At 45.3% G+C, this 27,954-nt stretch overlaps 1 protein-coding gene across 2 annotated transcripts; it reads right to left on the reverse strand.

Annotated features, from left to right (window-relative positions):
- Positions 1 to 407: 407 nt before the first annotated feature.
- MCM10 (minichromosome maintenance 10 replication initiation factor) lies at positions 408 to 27,917 on the reverse strand. Of its 2 annotated transcripts, none has more exons than XM_083464164.1 (20): positions 27,588 to 27,917; positions 26,488 to 26,534; positions 25,733 to 26,050; positions 24,872 to 24,976; positions 23,924 to 24,052; positions 22,883 to 23,054; positions 22,057 to 22,222; positions 21,333 to 21,500; positions 19,323 to 19,439; positions 17,001 to 17,200; positions 16,409 to 16,509; positions 13,961 to 14,065; positions 13,754 to 13,871; positions 10,416 to 10,644; positions 9,115 to 9,253; positions 8,006 to 8,124; positions 5,354 to 5,467; positions 3,063 to 3,208; positions 2,303 to 2,345; positions 408 to 1,862 (listed from the first exon to the last, which is right to left on the reverse strand). In XM_083464164.1, the coding sequence occupies exons 2-20, from the start codon at positions 26,492 to 26,494 to the stop codon at positions 1,779 to 1,781; spliced, it is 2,580 nt and encodes an 859-aa protein (XP_083320290.1). In that variant the 5' UTR covers positions 26,495 to 26,534; positions 27,588 to 27,917; the 3' UTR covers positions 408 to 1,778. The 2 variants fall into 2 exon arrangements, with proteins under 2 accessions (XP_083320290.1, XP_083320291.1); XM_083464165.1 differs by having other exon boundaries at positions 23,957 to 24,052; positions 27,588 to 27,670.
- Positions 27,918 to 27,954: the final 37 nt, after the last annotated feature.

Below are 27,954 nucleotides of genomic sequence, written 5' to 3' on the forward strand. Positions count from 1 at the left end.
ACTCTGGGGTTGCAGCGCTCATCTCACTTTACTGGCCGACGGAGCCGGCGTACAACTTCTGGGTCATGTGGCCAGCATGGTTAAGCCACTTCTGGCGAACCAGAGCATGGAAACGCCGTTTACCTTCCCGCCGGAGTGGTACCTATTTATCTACTTGCACTTTGACGTGCTTTCGAACTGCTAGGTTGGCAGGAGCACAGACCGAGCAACGGGAGCTCACCCCATCGCGGGGATTTGAACCGCCGACCTTCTGATCAGCAAGCCCAAGAGGCCCAGTGGTTTAGACCACAGCGCTACCTGCGTCCCATAATTATGGTACTTGAGGGCAAAGCAAGTCATTCTGCCTTGTTCAAAACTTCCAAAAGAAAGAGGGAGGGGAAGTAAGAAACTCAAAGCACCTCAACAGAGATTTTTATGGGTGTTTATTGTAAAGAATATATGTTGGGCTGTTTAGGCCCCCTTTGTACATTTTACAATGCTGCATATACAGCAGGCTCCAATACAACCTGGTGACATTTTCAATCACAGCACTGTGGTTAAGATATTTACAGTTTTCAAGAGATTCCAGTAACAATAAGATGCCAAGAAACTGTACGCCACTGGTTCACTGAACAAAATACACTAGTGATTGAAGGAACTACTTTTGATATTCAAGGTACATATGGGCACAATTGAAAGGGAAGCAAATTAATTAGTGATAACTGATGAATAGGTAAGAACGTTTCTAAGCCACATCTCAAAGTCCCTCTCTACATAATGTCACAAGGGAAGACAGAAGAGCCAACTTGGCATACATCCAGAAAAAAGTCCTTTGTTTTATGAGGTTTTAGCTCCATTTCACACAGCCGTATCTTCTAATTTTGGGGATTCCATTGTTTCTTGCTGTGTTTAATAAGAAACCTTATAGCCATTTGGAGAGAAGAAATACAGGTTTTTCTGACTGCTTCCACAGAAGAGCATGTTTTTGCAGCAGACCGTTCACAGTCTGAAACAGCCTGTACCCCTCTAAACTATTGATAAAAGATTCCAGCCCAAATTTAGAAGAATTTTTAAACGTTAAGCTAGATTAAAAAAAAGTTTTAAAAGCAAAGGCAATAAAAACAAGGTAACTTGCCTCACTAAAAATCACAAACTACTTTCCCCTTCAATAGGAAAATTATTCTAGGTGGGTATTTGGGGAAATACGTTAGTGTGGAGAGCATATTACAAATATATAAACAGTCACACAGTTTGGTGTAAGTTCTAGAAATAAAAAGGACTATTTAATGCTGATATCGCTCTCTAGACATGGGCCAAGTCTGGTCAATATTTCTTGTGGCACTTCGGAGGTAGTGTCAGATAATACAGCTGAATTTGGCTACAGTTACATTAGCAGAAACTGCAGTTTCAAAGAGGCACCCTCTAATTCCTTGGAAAACATACAACACGCAGTCTAGGAAAATAGCTCTGTCTTCTGACATCAAGTGACAAGCAATTCCTAAAGAATGACGGGTTCGCCCATTCAACATTGCAGACTGAGCAAAGGCAGCTCAAAGCAAAGGATCATTCAGACTTCATGAAGGAAAGGTGGTTGGGGGTCTCTAGGGCTGAATCCTGGCCACATCCACCTCACTGAACTGGATGGGGCTTACCGTCAGGTAAGTGGGGTTACTACTGCAGTCTGTGTCTTTCAGAAGGAACTCCTCAGTCATTCTGAAACGCAGAGCTACTTGCACCTTACCAGAAATGAGAGATAAATTCAAAAGGCAAGTGTAAATGAGAGAAAGAACTTTTCATAGCTATTTTATACTGCTGAGGAATCGCGGTTGTTCTTCCCCTCTTGGTAAAAGAGTTTCTGCACCAATCTTGGGACCTTTCTTCTCCTAGAAAGGAGAAACGTGCAATGAGGTTGTGTCCAATATGGTAGAATAAAAGCCAGCTCAATAAATAATTCTCAATAAATTATCAAGAAGCAAAACACAGGGATACAATCTTCTTCAAGTAAAACTCACCAGAAAGTTCACCTGCTATGCAATCCTCATTCATTTCAGTGAGGCTCACACAGGAGAACACCCCAGGGGAGTATAGGTATAAACCAACTAGTATAGGAGGACAATTCCAAAGATGGAATGTGTGTGTGGGGGGGTGACTTTCTCTGGCTCCAGCCACACCCGCCACTGGCATGCCACCCCTAAGTATGTTCCTAATGAGGGACCCTTGGGCTGATGAAAGGGACAAAGTGGGACTAAATGGAAAAAATTAAAATAAACCACAGCTTCCCCAGCTTCTTAATGTAGGTAGACAGTCTTGGGTTTACTCTTACCTTGAGCATTCCATCACGTTCCCATTTAAAGAGACCACAATTGCTGAAAAGGGAAGACAGAAAAATCAGGGTTGCTTCAGTAGCTGTTGGTAGCAGTGCTGCACCAAACTGTTTTAAGGTTTCATTTCCTACATGAACGTTACCATTTAAGTGTCCACCCCCCCCAATTCCACTGCTCTGGGCATTATCTTCATGCCTCTTCATAGCCATTTCTCATTGGAAAGGACTGCCTAGACCACTGGTCTCAAACTTTTCTCTCCGGGTCGCACTTGCAGAATAAAATCTGCTTGCATCACATCCAATGTTTTATTGACAAGAAAGACAGTTGGAAAACACAACTAGGATTGTCCACGGTATCACCTGAGGCTCTTGCTCTCATTTTAAAAGGATATCTATCCATATTCTGCATATTAAAAAATTATTTTGATACTACACTATACTGCACTGAAATGTTTAAATGCTTCTTTGATTGTCCTTGAATCTTCCAGCCACTCTTGCCATCCTCTCCTGCCACACCAGGGTGGCATTCCTGAACCCTTTGAGGGGCACTGGTCTAGACAAATGGTGAAGTGAGCTCTTGCCCACCCAACAAAAATAAACAAAATGAATAAACCAGACCACTATTATTTAGCAAGTCTTTTCAGAGTCTACAGCCAGGGATGAGAGATGCACGTTGACAAACCTTTGCAGATAGACTGCAGTAGGGTTGAGAGATTGTGCAACCGTCTGCTTGAGAAGGGGAGAATGCAGCTCCTCTTACCTGCAGTGTTTTTTCGGCAGCTTGTCAAGAGATATGGCTCTATTTCCACACTGACACTTGAAAAATCGCTTTACACCATCATGCCAGTGATAGTCATGATTTTGTTCCACACATGAATCCAGGAGCTTGAAATAGGTATACTTGCACTTGTGTAAAAGGAAGAGAGAGGGATATGAAGAGTCACACACACTTTCTCCAACTTCTTCAAAGTCACTGTTGTAGTGAAAACCCAATCCTCTGCTGTGGCAGAAGAGCAAATTACTCTGCGAACCAGAGGGAAGCAGCTATATTGTACACCTGAGAGGACATCCCATTTGAACTCTTTGCTTCTGCTCCCCCAACACTGGTCCCTCTTCCTCTTTAAGACCACCTCTGTTGCCACAGTGTAAATCCTGGCAAAATGCAGATCACACAATAGCTATCTGCATCAATGGTGAAACTCACCAAAGGATCAGGGCATTTTAATGATGGAAAAGAGGTCCATCTTCTGCAAGTCTTAAATACAAATATGCAGCCACATCACCAGCAATTAATACAATGAAATGCTGTGTGATGGGTTTGTTGTTGTTCTTATGGCAGCCCTGTTTAGGGAAGCTTTTAATGTTTGATGGATGACTGTATTTTAATATTTTGTTGGAAGCCGCCCAGAGTGGCTGGGGAAGCCCAGCTAGATGGGTGGGGTGGGGTGGGTAGGTATGTATGTATGTATAAATAAATCATTTATTGTTGTAGTTGTTGTTGTTGTTGTTGTTATTATTATTATGTGTTTTTATGCTGTGAACTGACCTGGGGAGCTACAGATGAAGGGTGATATGCAAATTTAATAAATAACAACATGCTACACTTGGACAGGGATGAGTTGGCCACTGAAAAGTTTGCTCTCTCACTCTAGCCTACCTACCTCAAAAGGTTTCACTATTCTGGGTTATTCGGAAAGACAGGATACCAGTGTGAAAAATACAACCTGGATCTGCTTATCATTGTATTCAACAGGACTTGGCTACCAAGCTTTAGATGGTTATGAGGCTGGAAGTGCTGGACTAGGACCTAGGAGAGCAAGGTTCAAAGCCCACTCTGCCATGCCCTGGGCCAGGAAATAGGGCTCTGCCTGCCCTCTCTCACAGGGTGGGTGTGAGGCTAAAATGGGAGAGGAGGAATGGTGCACGTCGCCTTCAGCTGCTTGGAGGAAAGATGGGGTGAAAATGTAATAATAAATAAGAGTGGGCTTTTAACGGTGAGTATTGCTTTTTGGAGAGTAAACTGACCTGTGCATGAGGCCACAAACCGAGGCGGATCCAACAAGGACATTCTCCCTCCCTGGGCTTCATGTGCTACGAGAGGCACAGGAAAGCTAAAGCTTGTTTCTTGGCGCCAACCCACTCCGCTAATGCTATTATTTTTTCAAATGCTATGGCACCTCACGGGAGGATCACTTTCCACTGACCTGGGGCTGCCTTCAAAACTCAGGTCACATCCTGATAGGCTTGGGAGATGCAGTTTAAGCCCCTAGCAGGACGCGCTGTGTTTTTGCAGGAGCGTGAGTACATGCAGTGCGGAGCGTGGAGTCCTTGACATGCCTTTTTGGGGTTAAGGATGGGAGGATTGCAGTTCACTTCATATTTTGGAACATACCTACCTATTTTGCCTGCCCATCAGACCCATGCATGGATCAGAATATAGATCTTCAGGTTAAGCCACATAATCAATGAACCGATTCATGCCTGCATCCATACCTGTGACCCTTCAGATGCTGCTGAAATACAACTCCCATCAGCCCCGGCAAGCATGGCCAATGGTGGGGAGGATGGGAGTAAATGCTGTCCAATAATATCTGGAGAGCCACAGGTTCCTCATCCTTGGTCCACACTGTACTTATGAGATGGCCAGGCGGCTTCCTTCTCCTTTCTTTAAACATGTTGAGGCTGTAAAGAGTGCAACTACCTCCTCCATGGCTGTGACAGAAGGGGGGGAAGGGAAGGGAAGGGACGGGAAGGGAAGGGAAGAAGTGGTTTTAAAATGCTTATAAGTCTACAAGGGACACTGCCATCTTTTTGACTGCACAATTTCCAGGAAAGGGGCTGCATGTATGATGCAGTCATTTCAAAGCAACCTTTTTTCTGTGCAGCCATGCAGGATGCCATTAGCTGTTCTAAGCAGCTGTAATCATGAAAGGAAAAGGCAGCCCTGAATCCCTTCCTGAGCAGATTTCTCGAGGAAAGGTTCCTGAGGGTCAAAATGAATTTTTCATCCAACGCTGATCAAGCTGGACTTCAAGGGGCTGCTTCACTCACCGATTTGCACGTTGCAACACGGCATTTCACTTCTCGGATGCTCCGCATTTTATCTTCCATTTGCTCCTTCTTCACCAGGGGCTCAAAATAGCGTTCCTGTAGCTCAGCCTCAAACTGTGGCAGGAGGAGAGATAAAACTTTAATCTAGATGTCTATAAAACTTGTTAACACTGTAAATGAAACTTTAAAAACCCCCACATAGCTGAAAAAAAGGATTTTCAGAAGCAATAAGCAATTAGCAATTAATTTTAATTGAATCCTCATCCTGAAATTATAAAAAGAATTTAAAAAAAATCACACACACAGTTGTATTTTTTAGCTTGTTCAGACCCCTTCTTGATTTTCATCCCTGAAATGCAGCCACTCTTAGAGCCACTTCAAATATATTATGTAAATCCACTTGATCTTTCATCACCCAAAAACCCAACATCTGACAATTTGTAACTGAACCATTCATCAATGGTTCCTCCTCATCCTGGAGAAGAGTGACTAGTGGGGTGCCACAGGGTTCTGTCTTGGGCCCGGTCTTATTCAACATCTTTATCAACGACTTGGATGATGGACTCAAGGGCATCCTGGTCAAATTTGCAGATGACACCAAACTGGGAGGGGTGGCTAACACCCCAGAGGACAGGATCACACTTCAAAACGACCTTGACAGATTAGAGAACTGGGCCAAAACAAACAAGATGAATTTTAACAGGGAGAAATGTAAAGTATTGCACTTGGGCAAAAAAAATGAGAGGCACAAATACAAGATGGGGGACATCCGGCTTGAGAGCAGTACATGTGAAAAGGATCTAGGAGTCTTGGTTGACCACAAACTTGACATGAGCCAACAGTGTGACGCGGCAGCTAAAAAAGCCAATGCAATTCTGGGCTGCATCAATAGGAGTATAGCATCTAGATCAAGGGAAGTAATAGTGCCACTGTATTCTGCTCTGGTCAGACCTCACCTGGAGTACTGTGTCCAGTTCTGGGCATCACAGTTCAAGAAGGACACTGACAAACTGGAACGTGTCCAGAGGAGGGCAACCAAAATGGTCAAAGGCCTGGAAACGATGCCTTATGAGGAACGGCTAAGGGAGCTGGGCATGTTTATCCTGGAGAAGAGGAGGTTAAGGGGTGATATGATAGCCATGTTCAAATATATAAAAGGATGCCACGTAGAGGAGGGAGAAATGTTGTTTTCTGCTGCTCCAGAGAAGCGGACACGGAGCAATGGATCCAAACTACAAGAAAGAAGATTCCACCTAAACATTAGGAAGAACTTCCTGACAGTAAGAGCTGTTTGACAGTGGAATTTGCTGCCAAGGAGTGTGGTGGAGTCTCCTACTTTGGAGGTCTTTAAGCAGAGGCTTGACAACCATATGTCTGGAGTGCTCTGATGGTGTTTCCTGCTTGGCAGGGGGTTGGACTCGATGGCCCTTGTGGTCTCTTCCAACTCTATGATTCTATGATTCATTCTCCCTCAAAAGGCATTGCACCCGAGGAAATCCAAAAAGCTCTAACTGTGGTATCTACTATGCAATGTCTCATTTGGAGGCAGGTTGTAAGTGTTCAACATGTATGGGTACAAAAAGGGCGCGGACACACAAAAGACCGCAGAGAATTTCCTGATAAAGGCAACTGCATTAATATACACTTAAAAAGGAAGACTGCAGGGTCTGCTGGATGATGCCTAAGGCAGCATGCATTTCCGAAACAACAGAAGGGAACGGATTCAGTGCTGACTCAGAGGAAGAGTGCCATCTACTGAACAAACAGCAAAACCAGAGGCCTTGTGAAAAGACAAGGTCAGTTGTTAAAGACGAAAAGCATGTATTGGGATATTTAATGGTACTCAAAGCTGAATAAAACAAATAATAAAATAAACCAGGCAGCTGCTCCTCCCACTGCAAACATCAACAAATAAGGCAAACGTCTGATAACAAAAAATGAAGTTGTGTAATCATGTAACAGTGGGGGTGGGGAACCTTTTTCAGCCTGTGGGTCATTCTCCCTCACAGGCACACTTGCCCAGGCCAGAGGTAAAAGTGCAGCAACAGGCAACTCACGCCCACCTCGCAAACAAGAGACATGGTCACAGCTTAAGGACACATTCCAGCCAGGCAAAGCCACTCGAGGAGGGGGAAGAGCAGGGCCACGGAGGGGCATAGTCTGGGAAGGGTCCCAAGGGCCAGACCCTCATTTGGCCCCCTGGGTCTGAGGCCCCCGCCCCTGCTTTGCAGACTTATGAAGAACTCACATTTTTGCCTTTGTCAGAAAAATGTTTTTCTGCATTCAGACTCTTCTTTGGTCAGCAACTACACTTCCCAGAAGTCTGCTTGGCCTTTCAATACTTGCCACATTCTTAAAGCAGACTTCTGGGAAACACAGTTGAGGGGTCAGATGTGAAGCCCACTACAGTCTCTTCTCCTGCACTGAAAATGGTCAATGCTGAATTTCTGGTAGTGAATTCTGACACACAATGCAGGCCAGCAGATCAGATCAGAGTAATGCCTCTCTTGCAAAACTGTTAGGCATGTCTCTTGAAGATGACACAGTCCTATTTTCTGCTGCTGGGCAGGATCCTTTCCTCTTTACACGCTCCCAATAGCACCCACATGCAGGCATTCCCAGCCAGTTCCCTTGCATGCGGGAGGGGCTTACCTCCTTAAGGACACCCGTGTGTTTGGATCTAGCATTCAAGATCTCTTGAAATTCATCGGACTCCAAGTACGCAAGCTGCTGGCGTAGTTTCTTTCCGGCAGGTTCTGCTGCATCAACATCTACAAAAACAGAAGAGAAGCATATACACGTGCTTAGCCATTATTTCCAAAGGATATTCTGCTGCAACAGAAACTAAGGTAATGCATTCCGCTGACAGTAGGTGTTGCATATACAGTGTGCCATACAAACAGAGATCTTTTACCTGTGCCTCTCTAATGTGCAGAATTTCGATTTGCTTGGGTCACCCCAGACAAAAAAAAGGGCACGCCTTTCTCTACCATGCCCTACTTACCAGATTCCTCAGGGTCATCCGGCTGGAAACTTCTGGAGACAAGGGATACCCCAGATGGGCCTTTGGTTGGATCCAACAGGGAAATTATTTCAACAATATACAGTGAATCTATTACATAACCTGCCAAGATCCTTCATTTCCCCAGTCATTCCAAGGAGCAAACTCTTGCTGCTGTGGGGGTATTTTTGGTCATGCACCTCAGCTGCAACTCTCAGGGTAAACTCAATAGGCTTGCCACTTGACAGCCAAATGACTGACAACAGAGGACAAGGGAATGAGGTAAATGGGCCTGTCAGCTAGTGGTGGGAAATGAATTTCTAAAAATGGATGAGGAAGAGAGAATTCAAAATTTGTATAAATATCTACTGGCAGGAATATTGAAGCCACGGAAGGCAGCAAATTATGTTGAGGGACTTTATACAAATGTTATGAATCAAGTTAGGAGAAGTCAGGAGAGCTATCCTCTTTTGCTACCTCAAGTCTGCTCGTATAGAAACCAGTGATTTCCAGCACAGAAATCTCAGGGATTTCCACAGAGCAGGCATGTAGCCCATAACCACACATTTAAGCGAGAAAGGAAAGATGGAAGCCCGCTGCCTGTAGTCTGCGCTGTTTTCTGCCTATTGTCTCAGGGAGAAACTTCAAGCCAAACCATTCAGCTTGACACCAGCTGGTTGAAACACTGGGCTGGACCCAAGTGACTTAATTCTGATGCAAGTCTGGCTATCTTTGTAAAAAGTTTCTACACTTTCCATACCTTGGGACAGAGGGATGTTTTTCTCAGCTCTCTCAGAAACCTCCGGAATGTCTAGACTGGATCGTTTCCTTTTTATGCTGTTTGGGTCCACTTTGGCGAGGACCCGGCCTTTGGCACGTAGTTTATTTATAGCTGCCATCTAAAAGCAACAAAAGAAAGACTCAAGACATGTAGCAAAAGTCAGCAATTAAAACCAGTATGAAAAGCCAGCAAGGATCACTGGAGCTGAATGTCAGTTTGCATTTCTTAGTGTAGAAAGTATTGATTTGATGTGTAATTAATTCAAGAGGCTTCTGGGAGCCTCTGGGAGCTTCTCTGTGTGAAAGAAACAAGCATAAGGTTCATGATGTTTGGGTTATTCCTTCAGAGAAGCTGAGTACAGCTGCTTTAAACTGGTCCTATTATCTTTCTCTCAAGGGCATGCTGACTATAATAATAGGCCAGAAGGAGTCTAGGTTTCACTTTCTCTTTCTATCTCTTTTCCTTCTGGTGCAGCGTTCTGTACATGGTATGCTTCATGTTAAGGTTTAGTCTTATTATACTGTAAGCTTAAGTCTGCTGCAACTGGATTTCTTATGGACAGTTCCAATCCTGAATGTATTGGATTTGTGACCATGATGCTCATTTGCCTTCAGTAGCAGTAAAGCTCTGCTAGATGAAATATAATTGCCTCTGTCTATTTCTTGGGAACCCGGCAATGTGTTTAAGTTTTTACTCTGCTCACTATACACTGGAATCTGCTCTGGATCAATACTGAGTAGACTTTAAATGTCACTGAAGACCATATAACCCCTTCTCACAGCTCTACTGTGCTTGTGGAAACTAGGCCAATGCTTGTTCTCCATCACACGCAAATATCACACACCCACAAACACCCCATTGCACAGATCAGATGCCCGCCCCCCAATCCTGGGAACTGTAGTTTGTTAAGGCTGCTGTGATAAGTTACAAAACTCACAGAATTATTTTCCTGTTTATCAGCTAAATTGGCTAAAAGTCTATTACAACTGAACATACAAGGCAAAAGCTACAATCAAAATAATCATTTTAAAATAACAAAACCCATCCTATTATTGTCTTTTAGCACAGTGTATGTCCAGTCCTGAAAACTGCCACAGTCCTTTGTGCTGGGCTAAAAAGCTGGCAACCTTATCACAAATCTTTGACAACCCAGTGGTTGGTCTCCAAGCCCATCTGGAATGACGAAGTTACAAGCTAATAGCAGCTTGACTGATCCTTGTACTATGACTCTGCACCCAACCCATGGGGCAGCAGCTAGGGAGAATTTGAGGAGCTGATACCTTTTTAGCTTCTGCCAAGCCATTCAGTTTGGGCACCGGAGGAGGCAAACTATCAAAGAAGAGAACATCATCTCCTTCAGAGAAGCCTGTGCCAAGTCTAGGAGTTTCGGGGCTTGACAGTTTGGCAGCTTTGGGAAACTCTGCCGCGGGAGTTGGAGAGCGCAGCACCGCTGGTCCTGAGGAAGGTGGCATTGCTGCCACAGTTGCATGACTTGTATTTTGAAGAAACCTTAAACAAAGGGACAAAATCCATTATCATCTTGCTTGGGGAGGTAGTGTAGGAAAACAGGATTCTCTGACCCAAAAATCCTGTTAAGACTCTGTAGAGCAGGGGCTTTTCAGACTGTTGTGGTGAAACCGGGAGCCCTTCAGAAGCTCATCAGGGTTTCTCAGTGAGAAAACCAGTAATGACAGCCAAGCTTTCCTGAAAGACAGTTGGGCCACCTGCGCAAGGTGAATCTGCACTATTAGGCGTGCCGCGTTTGGAGGCCACACTCTTTCAATTCACGCATGCTACTGAGTGCTTTGCAATGCATGGAGGTTTCATGGAAGGTGAGCAGGATGTAGAAAAGGTTCACTAAAGGTAGAAAGCTTGGAAACTGCAATGCTAGAGGAAGAGGTTTAAATACTCAAGGTCAGGAGACATCTTGCTTTCATACAGCCAAGGAATCTTTTGGCTTAACCTTCTCCCAACACATGTCTATGGGGGGTGGGGGTGGGGAGTGTCAACCAAGTAGCGCATAAGCCTCAGGCCAGCTTCTAGGTTCATGGCATGTAGGCAGAAAACGACAAGACACCCTGCCTGCCTCCTGAGCCAAAGACGACATGGCGAGAAACAGGCCTTTCCACCTCCACCACCAACTGCACACTCCTCTCTCCAAAGAATTTCATCTGCAAGGATTAACAACTGACTTTAAGTAGGGAAGATTTTCCATAGCTTAGGGTCCTGATCCTGCCCCCCCCCCCAATTATGTTTAGCTACACAAGTCTGCTGGAGCTAGCAGGGTAGTAAAAACATAATTAGTGGTTGGCAAGCTTGCCCATCCTGGATTAAGAAAAAGCCCAGATCATGCTTGGATGGCTGTGGAAGGGGCCTGGCAGTGCGCCAAGCGCCCCCAAGTGCCACTTGTAAGCCCACCCCCTTCCACGCCCAAACCTGAGTTTGCCAGTAGGTTTCCCTGGGCCCTGCTACTGTTTGGGGCTGCCAGGAATCATGGGAGATAAATTAGACCCCCCCCCGTGTACCAGGCTCTGTGAATTTGTATCAGACTAGTAACTTCTGCAGACCAATTTGCAAAATATAGAACCACTGACTCTACTGTCCACGGTTTTCAGAAGCAAACAAAAACTATTCACCAACGCACAAAGGTTTGGCTTGAGGTGTTTTTTTTAAAAAAGCTTTCTACCAGAAGTTTTTCTCTGAAGGTTTTTTACAGATGGTACTCGAGTACAAAAAGACTGAACAGAATCCATGATGCTAAAGGCTGTTGGGAGAGCATCAGTCTGCTGACATTTTGCCTTCTTGAGGGTCACGCCCCAAAATCAAACTGAGCAGGATAATGTTAGAGATTTAATAAGGAAGATTATAGGGTACAGTCTATCATTAGCGCCACTGGCCTTTCTGCTAGATAAAGGCTCTTTACTCGAGGAGGAAGCTGAACAGGTGTCAAGAATCATTGCTTTGATAAACACAGATGCTTAGAGATGAAAGATGTCAGATCCTCCATCCAAAGTGGAAGTTCTCTGTGAGCTATGGACTGTCAGAGTTCATAAACTGAAGACAAAGAGTGATCTCCAGTTAAGTCTATTGATTTCACTGGGTTGGCTCCAAGTACAGTGGTATCTCAGGTTAAGTACTTAATTCGTTCCGGAGGTCCGTACTTAACCTGAATCACCACTTTAGCTAATGGGGCCTCCTGCTGCTGCCGGAGCACGATTTCTGTACTCATCCTGAAGCAAAGTTCTTAACCTGAAGCACTATTTCTGGGTTAGCGGTGTCTGTAACCTGAAGCGTATGTAACCCGAGGTATACCACTGTATGACTTTGCTTGAGGCCAGTGTGAAATGTAAATGGAAGTAACATAATCACTTCAGGAAGCAGCAGCAGGGATCCTGATTAGGCATTTTTCTCAGCTCCGCAAGTTTATATCACATTCAGGTAGGGATGGAAAAGACTCAGAGTAGCCATGGGATGTCACCTTGTCCCATCCGAGGCCTCTCCAAAATGTTGAATCTTGGGCCACACGTCTGAAATGTGGAAATTCACAAGAGCAGTTGTAGACTGGGGCAGGGAACGGAATGTGGCTGCTCAGCTGGATCCTGCGTTTCCCACCCGCAACACCATTAGATCATCAGGTGACCCACCTTTCCATAGCCATGTGCCCAACTAGGCGGGTGCTGAAGTTATTGACCATCAGCTCATCAGCGCTGACTCCCAAGCCCTGCAGCTGCACCACGGAGGTCTCCATGGGGAGTCTGCGCTGTGGCCCAGAGGCCTTGAGGTCAGAACCAATCAGCCAATTGGTGGCACCAGATGAGCCCCTGAGAGCACATCTTAAGGCTCCCCTACCTGCCCCACCTCCCAGGCTACATGTGATGACAGGTGTGGGGCAGGTGGGCATGGTTTGGGTAAACAGCCTTGCAGGCCAAACTGGGACACTTGTTGGGTCTCATTAACCCCAATCCCTGTGATACACAATAAAGGGCCAGATGGACAATAGATCTGGCTTGATAGAAGGCAGATTCCTATGATCCAGTTTGGATTTTACTGGAGGCTTTCCCCCCTTTTGTTCATGATATGCTAACTTCAACTTTCCTTGGTATGCTTCCTTAACATGTTAGTTAGTTTGGAAAATGGAAGGATATTTTTTAATGCTTTTATGGGCTTATGCGCTGGTTCTTTAAAAAATTGGATTGGATTTTATTCTGTGAGTCATCTTGAGACATCTGCATAAAGGGACCAACAAGCTGAGTAAACAGTAAAAATAAATAAAAATGTATTATATATGCTAGATATTTAATACTGGATTTGAAATAGCACAGGGTGAGATCCACCTAAGTCTTGCTCAGAGCTGACTCACTTAAATTAATAGATGCTGGCTAGCTTAGTTGGTAGAGCATGAGTCTCTTAAATGTCAGGGCTGTGCATTCAAGCCCCACGTTGGGGAAAAGATCCCTGCTTGGCAGGGGGTTGGACTAGATGGCTCACATGGTCCCTTCCAACTCTACAGTTCCATGATTCGAAGTTACTGAGTGTATCACACCTGCAGTGAATAACACTGAAAAAGAAGCAGTTTGGGCTGCTGAACCATGTCCTCACATGACCATCATGGTGTTACCTCTTCTGCATCTCTTCAGACCTCCTTTTCCTGGCTTCCAGCATTTGCTGCTTCTGTTGCTTAATCAGTGCTGAAGCAGAGATGGACTGGAATGCTGGATTTTGCTTCCCAACAGAAACTGAGGAGGACATAAATAAAGTTGTAGGTGAGTCTGATGTTGCTCAGCAGGAGTCAAATAGGTTGCTCCCCCCCCCCCCGCAGACATACCTGGTGCTTTGGCTAGGTGTTTATTCAGGTTTCTTGCTCCAAAAGAGGGCATTGACAATAGTTCTTTGAATTCCTCTGAACATGGCAAAGGTTGTTTTGGCAAACCTGAAACAGAACATGCAATGTAACAATGCAGCAGACTCACAGACGAGTCACAGGTGGTTGATGACGCTGAGTCCTGCTTGCCCTTCAAAGAAAATTCAAAACAAATTTCTAGCCCTCAGGAGATATTTAAAACTGGACAAGTGAACCATCCCTACTAAAACTGCAGAAGCCTGTGAGATACCTAAATAGATCTCCACTGGTTGGCAACTCTGAGGCAATGCAGCCTCAAGGAACACAACTCGTGTGCTGTGACTAGTCAAAATTATACTCCTCGAAGCACACACAAAGAAGCCTAAACCTGGGATGAAAGCAGCACACAGATTAAGAACAGCCTAGGCCAGTGGTGGCGAACCTATGGCACGCGTGTCAGAGAGCTCCTGGCCACTCCCCCCCCCGGGGGGGGGGGAGGAATAGAGGAAGGCTCCTGCAATGCCGTTGTCAAGCCTGCAGCTCTGCCTCCTGTGGGGGTGGGAGGAGGAGGAGGAGGAGGGCTTGCAGGGCACCGCAACCAAACCAGAGGCTGCCTCCGCCTCCCTGCCATCAAGTCTGGTTGTGCCCAACCTGCCTTCCTGCTCTGCTCTTGGGCGCGTTTAGAGCCATGCGACACTGGCGTGCGAGCGAGGTGCGGAGCAGGTGTGACTTTTGATGCTCCATGGCTTCTCTCCAGTCTGTTTCTACTCAGGAGTAAGTTGCCTTAAGTTCAACAGGGTTTAACTCCCAGGTCAGTCAGTAAGCATATAAAGATAGTAACCAAAGAAGGGACTGCGGGGTTTATATGTTCGCTGGGCTGTCCCACAGAAGCCAACAAAGGAATTCATTCCGTAGAGGCTGTGATCAAATGGCAGCTGAAGAAGTGGCAAAAATATTATTATTATTATTATTAATTATTTTTCACCTGCCAGTCTGGCTGGGTTTCCCCAGCCACTCGGGGTGGCTTCCAATAGAATGTTAAAAACAGGGGGGGAAACTTCAAATGCAAAATACTTTCCTGAACAGGGCTGCCTTCAGATGTCTTCTAAAAGTCAAACAGTTGTTTATTTCTTTGACATCTGATGCAAAGACAGGGCTCATAATGAAGCTCAAGCCTTCTTTCTTTGGGGGGGGGGGGAATATATATATTATTTATACACACACACACATTTGTATGTGTGTACACAGACAATTATTATTATCCCAAATTAACAACTGGGAGAGGGTGGCTCTTAGTATAGCTCTCCAGTGTACACTAGTGTAATGGCCAAAATGGTGGAACCTTCTGGGAAAAGTGTATTTCAGAGGTTTGATGGATCATAACACCAATTTTTTTTGAATAATACCAGTGCTTTTTTACGTGGGGACACATACCCCTAAACATTTTGTGAATTTAACAGGAGAAGAAATTCACTGTATTTATTTTTCCCAATTTGAACTGATTTTCTTGAGTCAAAATTAGAGTACTCCTAAACATTTTTAAAGGAAAAAAAACACTGAGTTATAAAATTATGTCATAAAATTATATATGAATGGAAAGATAACTTAATGAAGAATGTTATGTAATAACTTTTATGAAGGATTATTTATTACACCAGCAGTCATAAAGAAGAAATGTGAAACACACAGAAAAAATGAGATACAGTCATACCTCTAGTTACGTACCGCTCTGGTTACGCAACTTTCAGGTTATGAACGTGGCAAACCCAGAAGTGTTTACTTCTGGATTTGCCTGCGCTTTGCGCAGAAGCAATCTACGCACTTTGCGCATGTGCAGTAGCGGCGCTCTACTTACGGACTTTTCAGGGTGCGAACGGCACCCCAGAATGGATCGCGTTCGCAAGTAGAGGTACCACTGTATATAGGTTAAATTGCCGTCTTGGCACTTTGTGATGAATAAGTGGGTTTTGGGTTGCAGTTTGGGCACTTGATCGCTAAAAGGTTGGCCACCACTGGCCTAGGCATACTTTTCAAATTGGGAGCCTGCCTAGGAAATATACTTGTTCTTCCTTAGTCTCTGGAACATCTCCTCCCTCCCCTTTGAAGTATTAACCATGGTATCTTGCTACCTGTGAACCAAAAGTAACCATCATGAACACCAGCCAAGTTTCATTCATGAGCCACAATTTGAAACAGGTTTTGAGGAAACATGGTTAGGGTTGGCCATGGCTTGTGCCAGTCTTCAAGTAACACAAAAACCTGACAGAGAAAGGGAGAGGGTGAAAGATTATACATTCCCAAGGCTGGCTCCCAACTGCAAACCATGGTTTACAGAGTCTCCTGCGCAACCGACTGAGCTATCCATGTTTGACGGATGTTAAAGACATTTTACAGCAAGGGGACATTTTAAGAAAACAGAAGAGAACGTGTTACCCAGTTTCTGCTTGGTCTCCTGTAGAATTGCATCAACTCCTCTTACAACCAAATTGGACAGAGTTGTTTGGATTTTCTTCTTTGGGGCGGCAGCTGCTGCACTGAAGAAGTAAAGCAGAGCGCAACTCAACAGAGGGAATGACACCACCCATATAAGGGGAATCACCGTGGTGGTGATTATAGTAGGGTAGTCAAAAACTGTGCCTAAGTATCTGTTTTTTACTATCCAGTTGCATTCTGTGGGCCATTTACAGCATGTAGAGACCAATAAACCAACCACTAAAAACTCCAGCAACACAAAACATTTAACACAATGTGGAGCAGCAGTTAAACATTTTGCACCAGCACAAGTCCACGGAGTCTTCCATACAAAGGGAAAATTTACTTTTGCCTCTGGCCTTGCTCATTGCCAATCTGTGGCCCCAGAAGGTTGCCCAAGTGAGAATGTGGTCCTCTGGCTGAAAAGGTCCCCCGCCCCTGTTTTAAACTGATCTAATAAAGTTAAATTCAGAAAAAAATGCAAGTGAACAACGTTCACATTCATCCGGAAGGGAACTTCCACAGAAGGACACTGAGATGTAGTTTCTCTTACGCTGAAGCTGCATAAGCAGCTGAGGAAACCCCGCCGTAGTAAAAGCCATCCTGACAAAGCCTCTCTTTCAAGCCAAGGCTCCTCTTTGCTGTTCTCTTCGGAGCTCGGGAATCTGAGAAGGTCGACTGCAGGTCCGCCCGCTTTGAACTGAGCCGCCGGTACTGGGACTGGACATGGTACTGGCAATATTCACATTCATTCTGAAGAAAGAGAAAGACGAGGGAGATCGTCCTTGTGTACTTGTCACAACAGAGCAAAATATGAGAAAAGGAAACGTGCTTCTGTTTGCAGACGCATTGGGCTCTAGTGGAAATCAGAAGCTATGGGCAAACACTAAGCTTGAAAAAGTAAGGCGCCAGTTGTCTCTGAGATGCCTTGCGGAAAACTACTAACAAAAATAATTATAATTAAAATACAAAGAACTATAGCCGTTTATGGCAGGCAGGAGTACACAAGGTGGCTTAAATCTCCTCCATGAGAAAAGCTTTGATCAAATTAAAGTCAGTCATCTCTAGTGTGTGCTGCCCCAAACCTGTAGCTACCGTATTTTTCGCTCTATAACACGCTCCCAACCATAACATGCACGTAGTTTTTAGAGGAGGAAAACAAGAAAAAAACATTCTAAATGAAACAGTGGATGTATGATTTTTGTGGTTCATGTTGTGGCCACAGACATGTGATCTGATGGTGAATTTGGGGTGACCCAGTGCAAAAATCCTGAGGATCCATGTGGATCCGTGCTTTGTAACAACGTTTTAAGTGGGGAGGGAAGGAAAAGCACTCAAGGGACAAGGAGCAGCGTGGGGTGTGTGTGTGGAGGAGCTTTTCGGGGAGCTGAGCGGGGAGGAGGGAGGGAAAGAGCACTGTTGCTTTAAAGGTATACTTAAGGTATTTGCCCTGTGCCTGGTTTTTTTTCCATTTAACAGTTTGCAGCCTTTTCCTTCTGCTCCTTGTTTTGAGGCAGAATAGATTTGAGCAAGTGAGGAGGACTTAAGCAGAGGCTTGACAACCATATGTCAGGAGTGCTCTGATGGTGTTTCCTGCTTGGCAGGGGGTTGGACTCGATGGCCCTTGTGGTCTCTTCCAACTCTATGATTCTATGACTTGGATTGCAGGGGATTCGCCATTAGCTGTGTAAAAGCGCTCCTCCTTGCAGCCTGAGTGATAAGCAGCCACCAGCAGCAACAGAATGGAGCACAAAAAAGAGATAGGGGCACTAGGACCCAGACAATGCTCAAATCTATCCTGCCTGAAAACAAGCTGCTCCGTCCCAGCGGATCAGCTGAGACACGGGGGATTTGCGAAGTTTTCCCCTCTCCCTCATCCCCAGCCTTTTTTTTTACTTCCCGGTTTTCACTGCGTGGCTCAGAGCTAGAGGTTGGTTTTATTTTGCTGCTGGTTGCTTAAATTTTATCTTTCCTGCTGTCCCTCTGCAGCCTCATTGCTCTGTTTAGAGAGCGCGCAGACCTTTGCTAGCATCTGTCCCTCCTCCGTGTCCGCTTTGCTGCCACGGCTCTCCTTCCCTCCCTCCTCCCCGGCTCCAGGTCACTTTAAAGCAAGCAAAGCGAGAGCCTCATAGAGCGTGTAAACGGCTCCCGCTTTGCTTGACTGACGGCAGCCATGGCTCCGATCCGTGCATTCGCTCCGTAACACACACAAGCATTTTCCCTTACTTTCTAGGAGCAAAAAAGTGCGCGTTTTGGAGCGAAAATTACAGTACTTTCTGCAGTCTCTCAGGTTCCTGGTAGCACAGGTATTTGTACATGCAAATGGAAAAAGAGAAGAACCCGCAACTGGGAGGAGTGGTATTGATCAAGGGATTTGGGCAGGAAAAAATGGAAGGGGACACATTAGGACTGAGCAGGGAAGATTAGTTTTAGAAATCCTATTACTGTCTTCCTCTGCCCTTTCCCATCAAAACCTCAGTGGAGAGAAAAATAACAGGTGTGACTTTTGGCCATATGTTGGGTGGACAGTTTGGCCCTCCAACACACGTGAGGTCACCATCTCTGCTCTGATATAAAGGGCTACCAATATGGTGGCTGTGGGCACGTATGGTGTGTGCCAACAGAGCCTTTCCTGGTGACCACAGGGTCCCCTCCCCACTCTGAAATCAAGCTTGGAAGTAGCATTAGACTCTATGCAACACAGTAGGTTGTGGTGCCCACACCAGCTTGCAAATGTGCCCATCAGCCCCAAAAGTCAGCAACCTCTGCTATAAATTGTGACTAGCACAATCACAAAACTAAACTGTAAGCCCTCAGGTGACATCTGCACAAGCTCACACCAAGCACAGTGTAATGTCAGATGAGCTATACATACCAGGTTAACCATCTGTGCACAGGGCTCGCCATTTTTCTTCCTCGCTTTACAGGTTCCCAAGTCCATGGCCTCACCCAGAAGTAAGATCTTCTGGGGATGATCGACAGACACACACACCTAACCAGAAGAAGTACAACAAGCTTCAGAGAGATGAAGGGACTCGTCTCAGCCAGGGGCATTAGCTTTCACTGGAGGTAGTGCTTTAAGTGCCATTAACAGGTGAAAAATTGTGTCGCTGTGAGAAGTCAGCAGGGGTCCACAAATTTTGACTCTGCTCGGTCACCAGCAAGCACCAAGGCTCGGCTTTCCCATTTCCTGCTCCGAAAAGATACAGGAAAATGTGTGTTCCTTTTGTTTGCTCCCCAGCAAAGTTGTGTTTTTTTAAATAAAAAAATAGATAGATAGATAGATAGATAGATAGATAGATAGATAGATAGATGGAGGGAGAATGGTAGATAGGCTGTGTATATTTGTAGCAATGCATTCCCTCTTCAAGTCATGACGGAGTCCCAGCCAAGATGCCGCCTGGTGCTATTCTGAAACAGGGACTCTCTGCTTCTTTTCATTGCCAGCAAGGGTTTCTAAAAAATATTTCAGTCAAAAAACACAATATTACTCCAATATATACTGGCAGGCACTTGCATTTTCTCCACCTCCACGCCCTTCGCCCATGGCTTGATAGCTGCCATCAGGCGAAAAGAATGCAGCATTTCCTCAGCCTTGAGTGGGATCTCATTCCACTGGGCACCTGGATGTGACGGGGATGCCCTGCCAGGAACTATTTGAGATTTAGTCCGAGGGAAAACACCATTTTTTCTTTTTCATCAATGTTATCCTTTTCATACACAGCATTCTTTTGAACTGAAAATAGCCAAGGATTCAGTCCAGGGCTCAAGTTAGGATCATGCTATGCCAAGGGTTGCGCCACTTCTTCCTTAAAAACTTGAGAAGTGGTGGGAGGATTTTCCCCACACAGGTGCATAATCCTTCCTCTGTGGGTCTATGACATCTGCCTCCCTCCCTCTGCCTCATTGCTACACATCATGGTCAGGACAATTGCCATTTCCCAACAAACCCCATACCCTGCTTAACAAAAACCTCAGCAATGAGGCTGGATCAGGTCAGGTCAGATGAGTGAGAGATCCAATAAAAAAGCAGAGAGTGAAAGCGACCTCTGGATCTGTAGGGCGAGGCATTTGCAAGTAAAGAGAACTGCTTTATAGGATACTTGTTTGCAAATCAAAGCCTTCTGCAAACTTGTTACAGCTCTATTTTCTCTTAGTCAATCTCACGAACTGCTTCCCGCAGCTAACTGCCACCAGGCCTCATCTCCCGAACAATAACTTGAAGCCAGCCAGTATGATCAGAGCTGCCCTGTTCAGCTATGCTATTTGCCTTTACAGAGGTTTCCACAGTGCTCTGTACCCTCCGCAAAGGGGATACAAAGGCAGAGCCCTTGCTTCCCTCGTAGTCAAAGACCCTCCAGGGACTGAGCAGCCATCAAGAGAGGCAAGGGGCTGCTACTTCCAGACGTAGTTAAAGAGAAGACTTCAAAGACTTCCTGTGTGACAGACGCAACTGTGGCCAAGGAGAAGGAATATTTATATGGGGAGACAGAGAAAACAAAGGATTTCCTCCTCTTTTCCACACTGATGTCTATGCAAAGTGTTATACAATATGGTTGAAAGAGTTCCCTATGGAGAAATCAATAAACTGTATGTCAAAAAACCAAAATCACCTGTTTTTAAATACAGTGGTATCTCGGGTTAAGTACTTAATTCGTTCCAGAGGTCTGTACTGAACCTGAAACTGTTCTTAACCTGAAGACCACTTTAGCTAATGGGGCCTCCTGCTGCCGCTGCGCCACCGGAGCACGATTTCTGTTCTCATTCTGAAGCAAAGTTCTTAACCTGAAGCACTATTTCTGGGTTAGCGGCGTCTGTAACCTGAAGTGTATGTAGCCCAAGGTACCACTGTATATATTTTATATAGAGACAGATCTACACACACCTCGTCTGATCCTTCTCTCGGTTTCATGAGATTAGCATTGAGTAGTCCTATGACCATGCCTTGCTCTGTCTTCCAGTGATCTTTGTGAACATCACCAAACAGGAACAATGAGACACAGCGGCTGAAGTTATGCAGGTCATTCAAGCGCCAGATGCTGAAGGTTCTACCCTGGATATGCAGAGTGGGAGCAAATAAAAAGAACAAAATAACTACAATCCTTTGAGTCAGCCTTAAAATAATTACCATCACCAGAGAACGTTATATGCACAGCAAGATGTCTGCTGTAAAGGTGTTTAATAGCACAATCCTATGCATATTTACGCAGAAGTCCCACTGTGTTCAATGGAGCTTGCTTCCTAGTAAGCATGCTTACGATGACCTGCTTGGGGAAGCAGCTACTTTGAATGCTTTAACCATAGCAGCCACTATGGTTTGTTTTCAGCCAAGCACTGTCCACACTCCATACACTGACTATGTGCTGCGTGAGTAAGTACTTTCTTTTATCTGCCAACGTTCAGCTTCACCAGGAATGTGGAGAGGACAGCCCTACCTGTGATGGTGTTTACAGCACCAGTACTGCAACAGGGCAGAGGGCAACATTCCAGGTGCCCAAGAGGGCTGTAGGCTTATTCATACATTAAACAAGAATTTTGAGATGGTAACCAATTTTTTACTTCAACAAAATGTCATACTTGAGAGGACATAACATCATAAAACCATTTACGTTATTGGAGCTCTGAGGCGTGACTTTCTTTATGATGACTCCGAACGTTACCCAGTCTGTTTCCTCAAGGTTTAATGAAGCAAGCTTGTCTTGCAATTGAGAAAGTCTAATAAACTTTCGGCCTGTCATTTTTCTTTCCATCTCAACAGAGGATACACGGGGTTTTCTGCAATGAAAACAAGGAGGAAACTATTAGAATGACAAAGGGATAGGGAAGCTTCCACCAAATCCCCCCTGTGGAGCTCCACTAAATACCCTGCACTCCGGGCAACAAGAGGGGCTTCATCACCAGTCTGTGTAAACATTTCCAGCCCAGGGAAAGGAGGAGTGTGGAGTTTCAAAAATACACAGAGAGCTCAGAACTGGGTATGGGATGCAAAAATCAGCTTCCTGAGCATCTGTACTTTCATTTTTTTTAAAAAAAGGACACAAAGACATGTTTCTAGTTATTAAGACTAAAATATATATGCATGAAGACAATTCAGTCTCAGAAACTAACTTGTAAGCTTTTCAATGGCCGAAATCTGGTGCTTTGCACAGTCCTTTGCCATGATAAAAAGACGTAAAAGGGAGGGTGCGAACGAGTTTCATTTGCTGTTGCTATTATGTAATCCTGTTTAAGTTTGAATTCAATAAAGTATTTTTTAAAAAAAATATTCAAAAGAAATGATGCACTTAATTTGCAGCTTTCATGCAGAAGTCAAAATCCATAAATCTGTGGTGCTGATTAATAATAATAATAATATTAGCAAGGTATCTAAACAGTTTTAGGCCACAAGCTATACTCAAGGAACAAACCCAACATTTCCCCCATAAGCTTGCTGACCTTAGCCTCAGCCCAGAGAAGGTTTCAAAGGAGACTTCTTGACTATTCACACCGTCATTCTTTGGCCCTTGGGATCTCTGACTGGTGCCCAAATCAGGTCTGTTCCCAGTCATGGACTTCAGAGGCTGAGGCGACAAACCTGTAACTGGTTTTGAAGCATGTCTTTTATTCTCTGTAAGAAGAACAGGGGGAAAATGGAAAAGTCATACCTTGTGAAAAGCACAGTTGAACTTTTTTCAGAAAAATAATCTTTGGCAAAAGCTGTGCGTCATGTCACAGAGCCAAGACAGACAACTAATTCTGCATTAAAATGTTTTCACCTTCCCATCTGCTGCCAAAAGCTAGCCATTTTGAGCAACAGAGGACAAGCTAGAAGCAGTGGTGGACACAAGAAGTCTTGGTGGCTGTGTGCTACCAGGAAACTCCGAGTACCAGCTGCTGGGGCACCCAAGAAGGGAGGGCTGCTGTGCTCATCTCCTCTGGGCAATTTCCCACAGGTACCCAGGTGGTGAGAACTGGATGCTGGACTAGTTGGGCTGAAGTCTGATCCAGCAGGGCTCTCCGGTGTAAACGCCATCTCCCTCAGCACCAGTCCCCCTTCAGCAGACACGCCTGTAATTCACACATGTACAGGCTTCCCATGCTCAACACATTTCAAACTCTGCAGGCAGAATTATATCCAGCCTGCCTGGTACATTCTTGCTGCAGAATTCACAAGGTAGTAAGCCCCTTTTCTTTAGAGGTGATTTGGGATTATGTGTGACCTTCTCCATTATAGCTCTATTCCAGAGTAAGTGGTACTAAGCGCCCAGTGTAAGATTCAGGCTTGTTTTCCACTCAGTTGCAATTACTAGTCATGCTGCCAAGACAATATATAAGATCAATTCTTTTGACAACATATCTACATTGGCAGCATCAAAAATATTCAGCAATATTAATTTCGGAAAACAAGCAAAGTAATATTTATCATTTCTGTGAAAATGAAATTCAAAACATCGTGCATCAACTGACGTGACTGAGAACAAATATTGATTACTATACCAGACAGTGAAGGTTTCATCTTCTGGCCCTGACCTGCGTTTGTGGCCAATGCAGGACAGCTGAGCTGGGCTGAGAAACAAGGTGACTCGTGAAGCGTCCTTTGCTTTAAGGGGGCAGCAGGAGACTTACCTGGTTAAGAAATGAAAGAATATTTAAAAGACTTACAGTGCACTCTTCCACAGATTTACAATACGTAATGGGGTTACTCCCTAGTTAAGTGCATTTAAAGACTGCAGCCCTAATGGCTTCCTTGACCCAGATGGTGAAACAGAGTGTGCAAACTCAAGTTAGGGTCAGGGGTGGGCAGCCGGTGGCCTTCCAGCAGTTTGTTGGACTCCAACTTCCATCACTCCACTCCCAGCCAGCATGATCAATGGTCAGGGATGATGGTAGCTGGCGTCCAGCAACATCTGAAAGACCTCATGATTGAGTTAGACACAGCCTTACGTTCCCCAGGCATCTGAGCTAGAGCAACAGAGAAGAAACAAGCCTCTTAAACAAAACATCCTGTATATTACTAGCAAACTCAGTTCTACTCCTTATGCAGCCAAAGCAGCAGTGGAGGGATTAGCATGCAATATTTGCTGGCGTACAAAAAGATTATGTTTACTCCCAAATGGAGATGGTACATTTTGAGAGACAAGAAGCATACGTTTCCATATTTTTCAATTGGGATTTTTTGGGCCATCAATGGACCAACCTTTAAGTTCATGGGTAATATGGAAGTCTGGTTATTATCTTGATAATCTCAGGAATGCACCAGCAAGGCTCTCATGTAGTGAATTTAACAACTTGCTCAGGCTGGCTTTTATAAAAATCCACACAATCCAATAGAATGTTTTGATATTAAAGGCTCCAAAGAGATATCACTAAGGATTACCACAATAACCTAGCAATAAGCTTGAGTTTAGATGCCGAACAGCTATATAAAACAAATAATCCAGTTACCAGAACTTTTCTTGCTAGGGGCCATGTTAGCAGGCTGCCCTATTGCTGTCTTTTGCAGTTGCTCCTGGAGTGTCTTCATCTGCTCCCGCAATTTCCTCAGTTCATCTAAGTTGAAAACAATAAATGGACATTTAAAAAGTATCTTACTTAAATACATGGTTAATTAAACAGCCATTTGTCATCAATAAAAATAACTTAGGTAAAAAGTAAAGTGCATAACCAAAAGTCAAATGTTCACCGTGTTCCCTGTAAAGTGCCCAGCTCTCACTCCCCAAGAGCCAGGCTTTGATAGGAGAGATTGCCTGTGATATAATAGACTCCATTGAACACTGCACCATACGGGATTTCTCTCTGATCCCAAACCATCATTTCTGCCGCCTTGAACAATGTGAAATGCTTAACACAGTGGTGTCCAAACTTTTTTCAAAGAGGGCCAGATTTGATGAAGTGAAGGGCCATAAGGGCCAATAAACTGCCACAGGGGACGGCTTGGGCCCCCGAAAGGGACTTTGGAAATGCCTGGCTTAACAAGTGTCATCACAACCACTACTCTTTCCCTAGGTCTATCCTTCCTAATCTGTGCCATGACAGAACACAGGGATGTTTGAGTCTTGAGGCCCTTGATTATTTCCCTATCCTCCCACTTGCTTTCAAATCGAAAAGCTAGAAGGCACAGAAGGAAATCTTCCGAGAACAGAGGAGCCTAGAGCACAGCACAGAGGTCCTTCGCATGACGGCGGACTTGGCTAATTAGATTATGCATTGAAAATCTTTTGTATTAGTAGGTATGGTTAAGACAAAAGCCTCAGGTTTGCAAGGTGAGCATCTTTAAACCATCCAAAATGAAATAATGATTTTTACCTTGCAGATGTTGATTGGTCTTCTCCTTTTCGGCTAGAGAATGAGATGTTTCCTGCACAGTTTTCTCCTCCTCTTCCTCAGACAGGTCACCCACATCTCCAAACAACTCAGACACATTTTCTTTGCCGCTACTGGACTCTCCCTCGTCAGCTTCCACTTCCTCGGTATAGGATTCATCATCTTCTGCATCAAACAGCTCATTATATTCATCCGGCTCTCCATCTGTGGCCACATTAACACCATTCTCCTCACACTCCAGCCCCACAGCTGCCTCATTCTCTTCTAACAGGGAGGCTAGCAGGTCCAAGTTATCATCACCTGGGAGAAAATAAATAAAAAGGAGCAACTTACCAGGGCTCAGATGAGACACAACCCCCAGCCCCAATACAATGCAAGTGTGTGTCTAAGGAGAGTCCTGATTAGAAAACAGACAGTGCTTCATCTTGTTCCAGTATTCAAGCCAGCTCAGAAATGATGTTCCGAAAACAAATGGGGATGCAGTTCAGCAGCAGAGCACATCAAATAATTCTGCACAGGAATTCACAAAGTTCAAGTTCTTCAAGCATCCTTCCACGTGCCACAGCACTGACATTTATCTGGCTGAAAAGAACAGAATGGGACTGCCTCCAAATCAACTGGCAACAACCTTCTCTTCCTGGCTGGTTTGTTCTACCTTGCATATGGAGCAGTGACAACATATTCAAGCCTGGAAGAAACTGAATGGCTTTAGAAGATTAGACAAATTCAAAACTCACCATCCATATTTTTTCCAACAGAGACTTTACTGGAGAATTCACGTACCCTAGAGACACATAAGAACAACAATATAAACATGCAATGCCTAATAAATGAAGCTAATTTCTGTGGAGTGCCATAAAATTAAAAAAGGCTAGCAGAAGGTTAATGTATCACTAACATTCAAAGCGGCAGAGAAGCAGAAGAGAGTATATAATCAATAGCTGCTGGGGCTCTCATCAAGCCTTGCATGGTCCAAGATAACAACCCTTTTCAGCAGAATACACCCCAACAGTCCAATCCCCAGTGTTACTTATTCACAGAAAGTATAAATAAGTACTGTATTTTTCCGTGCATAAGGCTAGGTTTTTTCCTAAAAAATAATGTCAAAAATTAGGGGTGTCTTATACACGGATACATCTCCCCCCCCCATTTTCTTAAATCAGAGTCCCCAAAAATAGGGGGCGCCTTATAGACGAAAAACACAGTCCTCTGCCTTCCCAGCTGGAGGCAGCAATGCTTCTGAATTCTAGCTGCTGGAAACCTGGGGGGGGGGAGATGCTCTTGTGCTCGGATCCTGCTCCTGGGTTTCCCATAAGAGGCACCTGCTTGGCGGCTGCGACAGGGATCTTCCCCTTGCCTTTCATAGTTCCAGTTACAGATAGGTAGCCGTGTTGGTCTGCCATAGTCAAAATAAAAAGTTCCTTCCAGTAGCACCTTAAAGACCAACTAAGTTCCAAGAACTAACTTAGTTGGTCTTTAAGGTGCTACTGGAAGGAACTTTTTTATTTTGCCTTTCATATTCCAGCGGGTCGCAGAATCCCAGGGCCGGAGGGGACCCCCGGGGTCATCTAGCCCAGCCCCCTGCTCGATCCCAGGGGCGCCTGCTCCCCCAGCCTCGGGATCCGCGGCAAGCGGCATTCCTGCCCCGACCCGGAGGCCGCGGGGCCCTCGCTGCGCCAGACCCACCGGGGCGGGGGGGGGACGTGTCCAGGCACCTGTATTGGCGACGCTGCTTCGCCTGGCGGCCATTGGTGAGCCGCTTTGGGATCTGAACGGGGCCCCCCCCGCACCCCCCGCGAGGCGCCCCTGGCCTTCCCGCGCGCGGCCTCCGCCTCACCTGCCCCGCTCCGACCGCCTTCCTCCCTCCCTCGGCGCCGCGCTCCCGCCAGAATTCACAGCCGAGGCCCCGCCCCCTCGCTCGCGCGCATGCCCGGAAGGGAGGCCGCGGAGTCCTAGAGCTAGAAAGGGGCGGAAGGAGAAGAGGCGCTCTGCAGGTGGCTAGAGAGAAAGCTTCCGGGCTCCTTCCTCCTGATTTGCCAAAGCAGTGCTCCGCATGGCGGAAGCGCCCACGAGAGCAAGGGAGAAGCCCGGGATTTTGACAGAGCGCGTCTCACGCCCAGCGAGGAAGGGAGAAGGGCTGAGCCTGCGCCGGAAAGACTGTCAGGACAGCCCTGCCATGGAGTCCACTGGGCAGCGCTTCTTTC

Source organism: Podarcis liolepis (genome assembly GCF_965112155.1).
Source record: "Podarcis liolepis genome assembly, chromosome: 10".
NCBI lineage: Eukaryota > Metazoa > Chordata > Lepidosauria > Squamata > Lacertidae > Podarcis > Podarcis liolepis.

Excerpts from the sequence above, each read along its gene's own strand:
- MCM10 (XM_083464164.1), bottom strand. Across the intron at positions 14,066-16,408 it reads GGAGACCAAGCAGAAACTGG|GTTTGCCAAAACAACCTTTG; the intron begins GTAACACGTTCT and ends GTTCTGTTTCAG. Across the intron at positions 1,863-2,302 it reads AACGTGATGGAATGCTCAAG|GAGAAGAAAGGTCCCAAGAT; the intron begins GTAAGAGTAAAC and ends TCTCCTTTCTAG.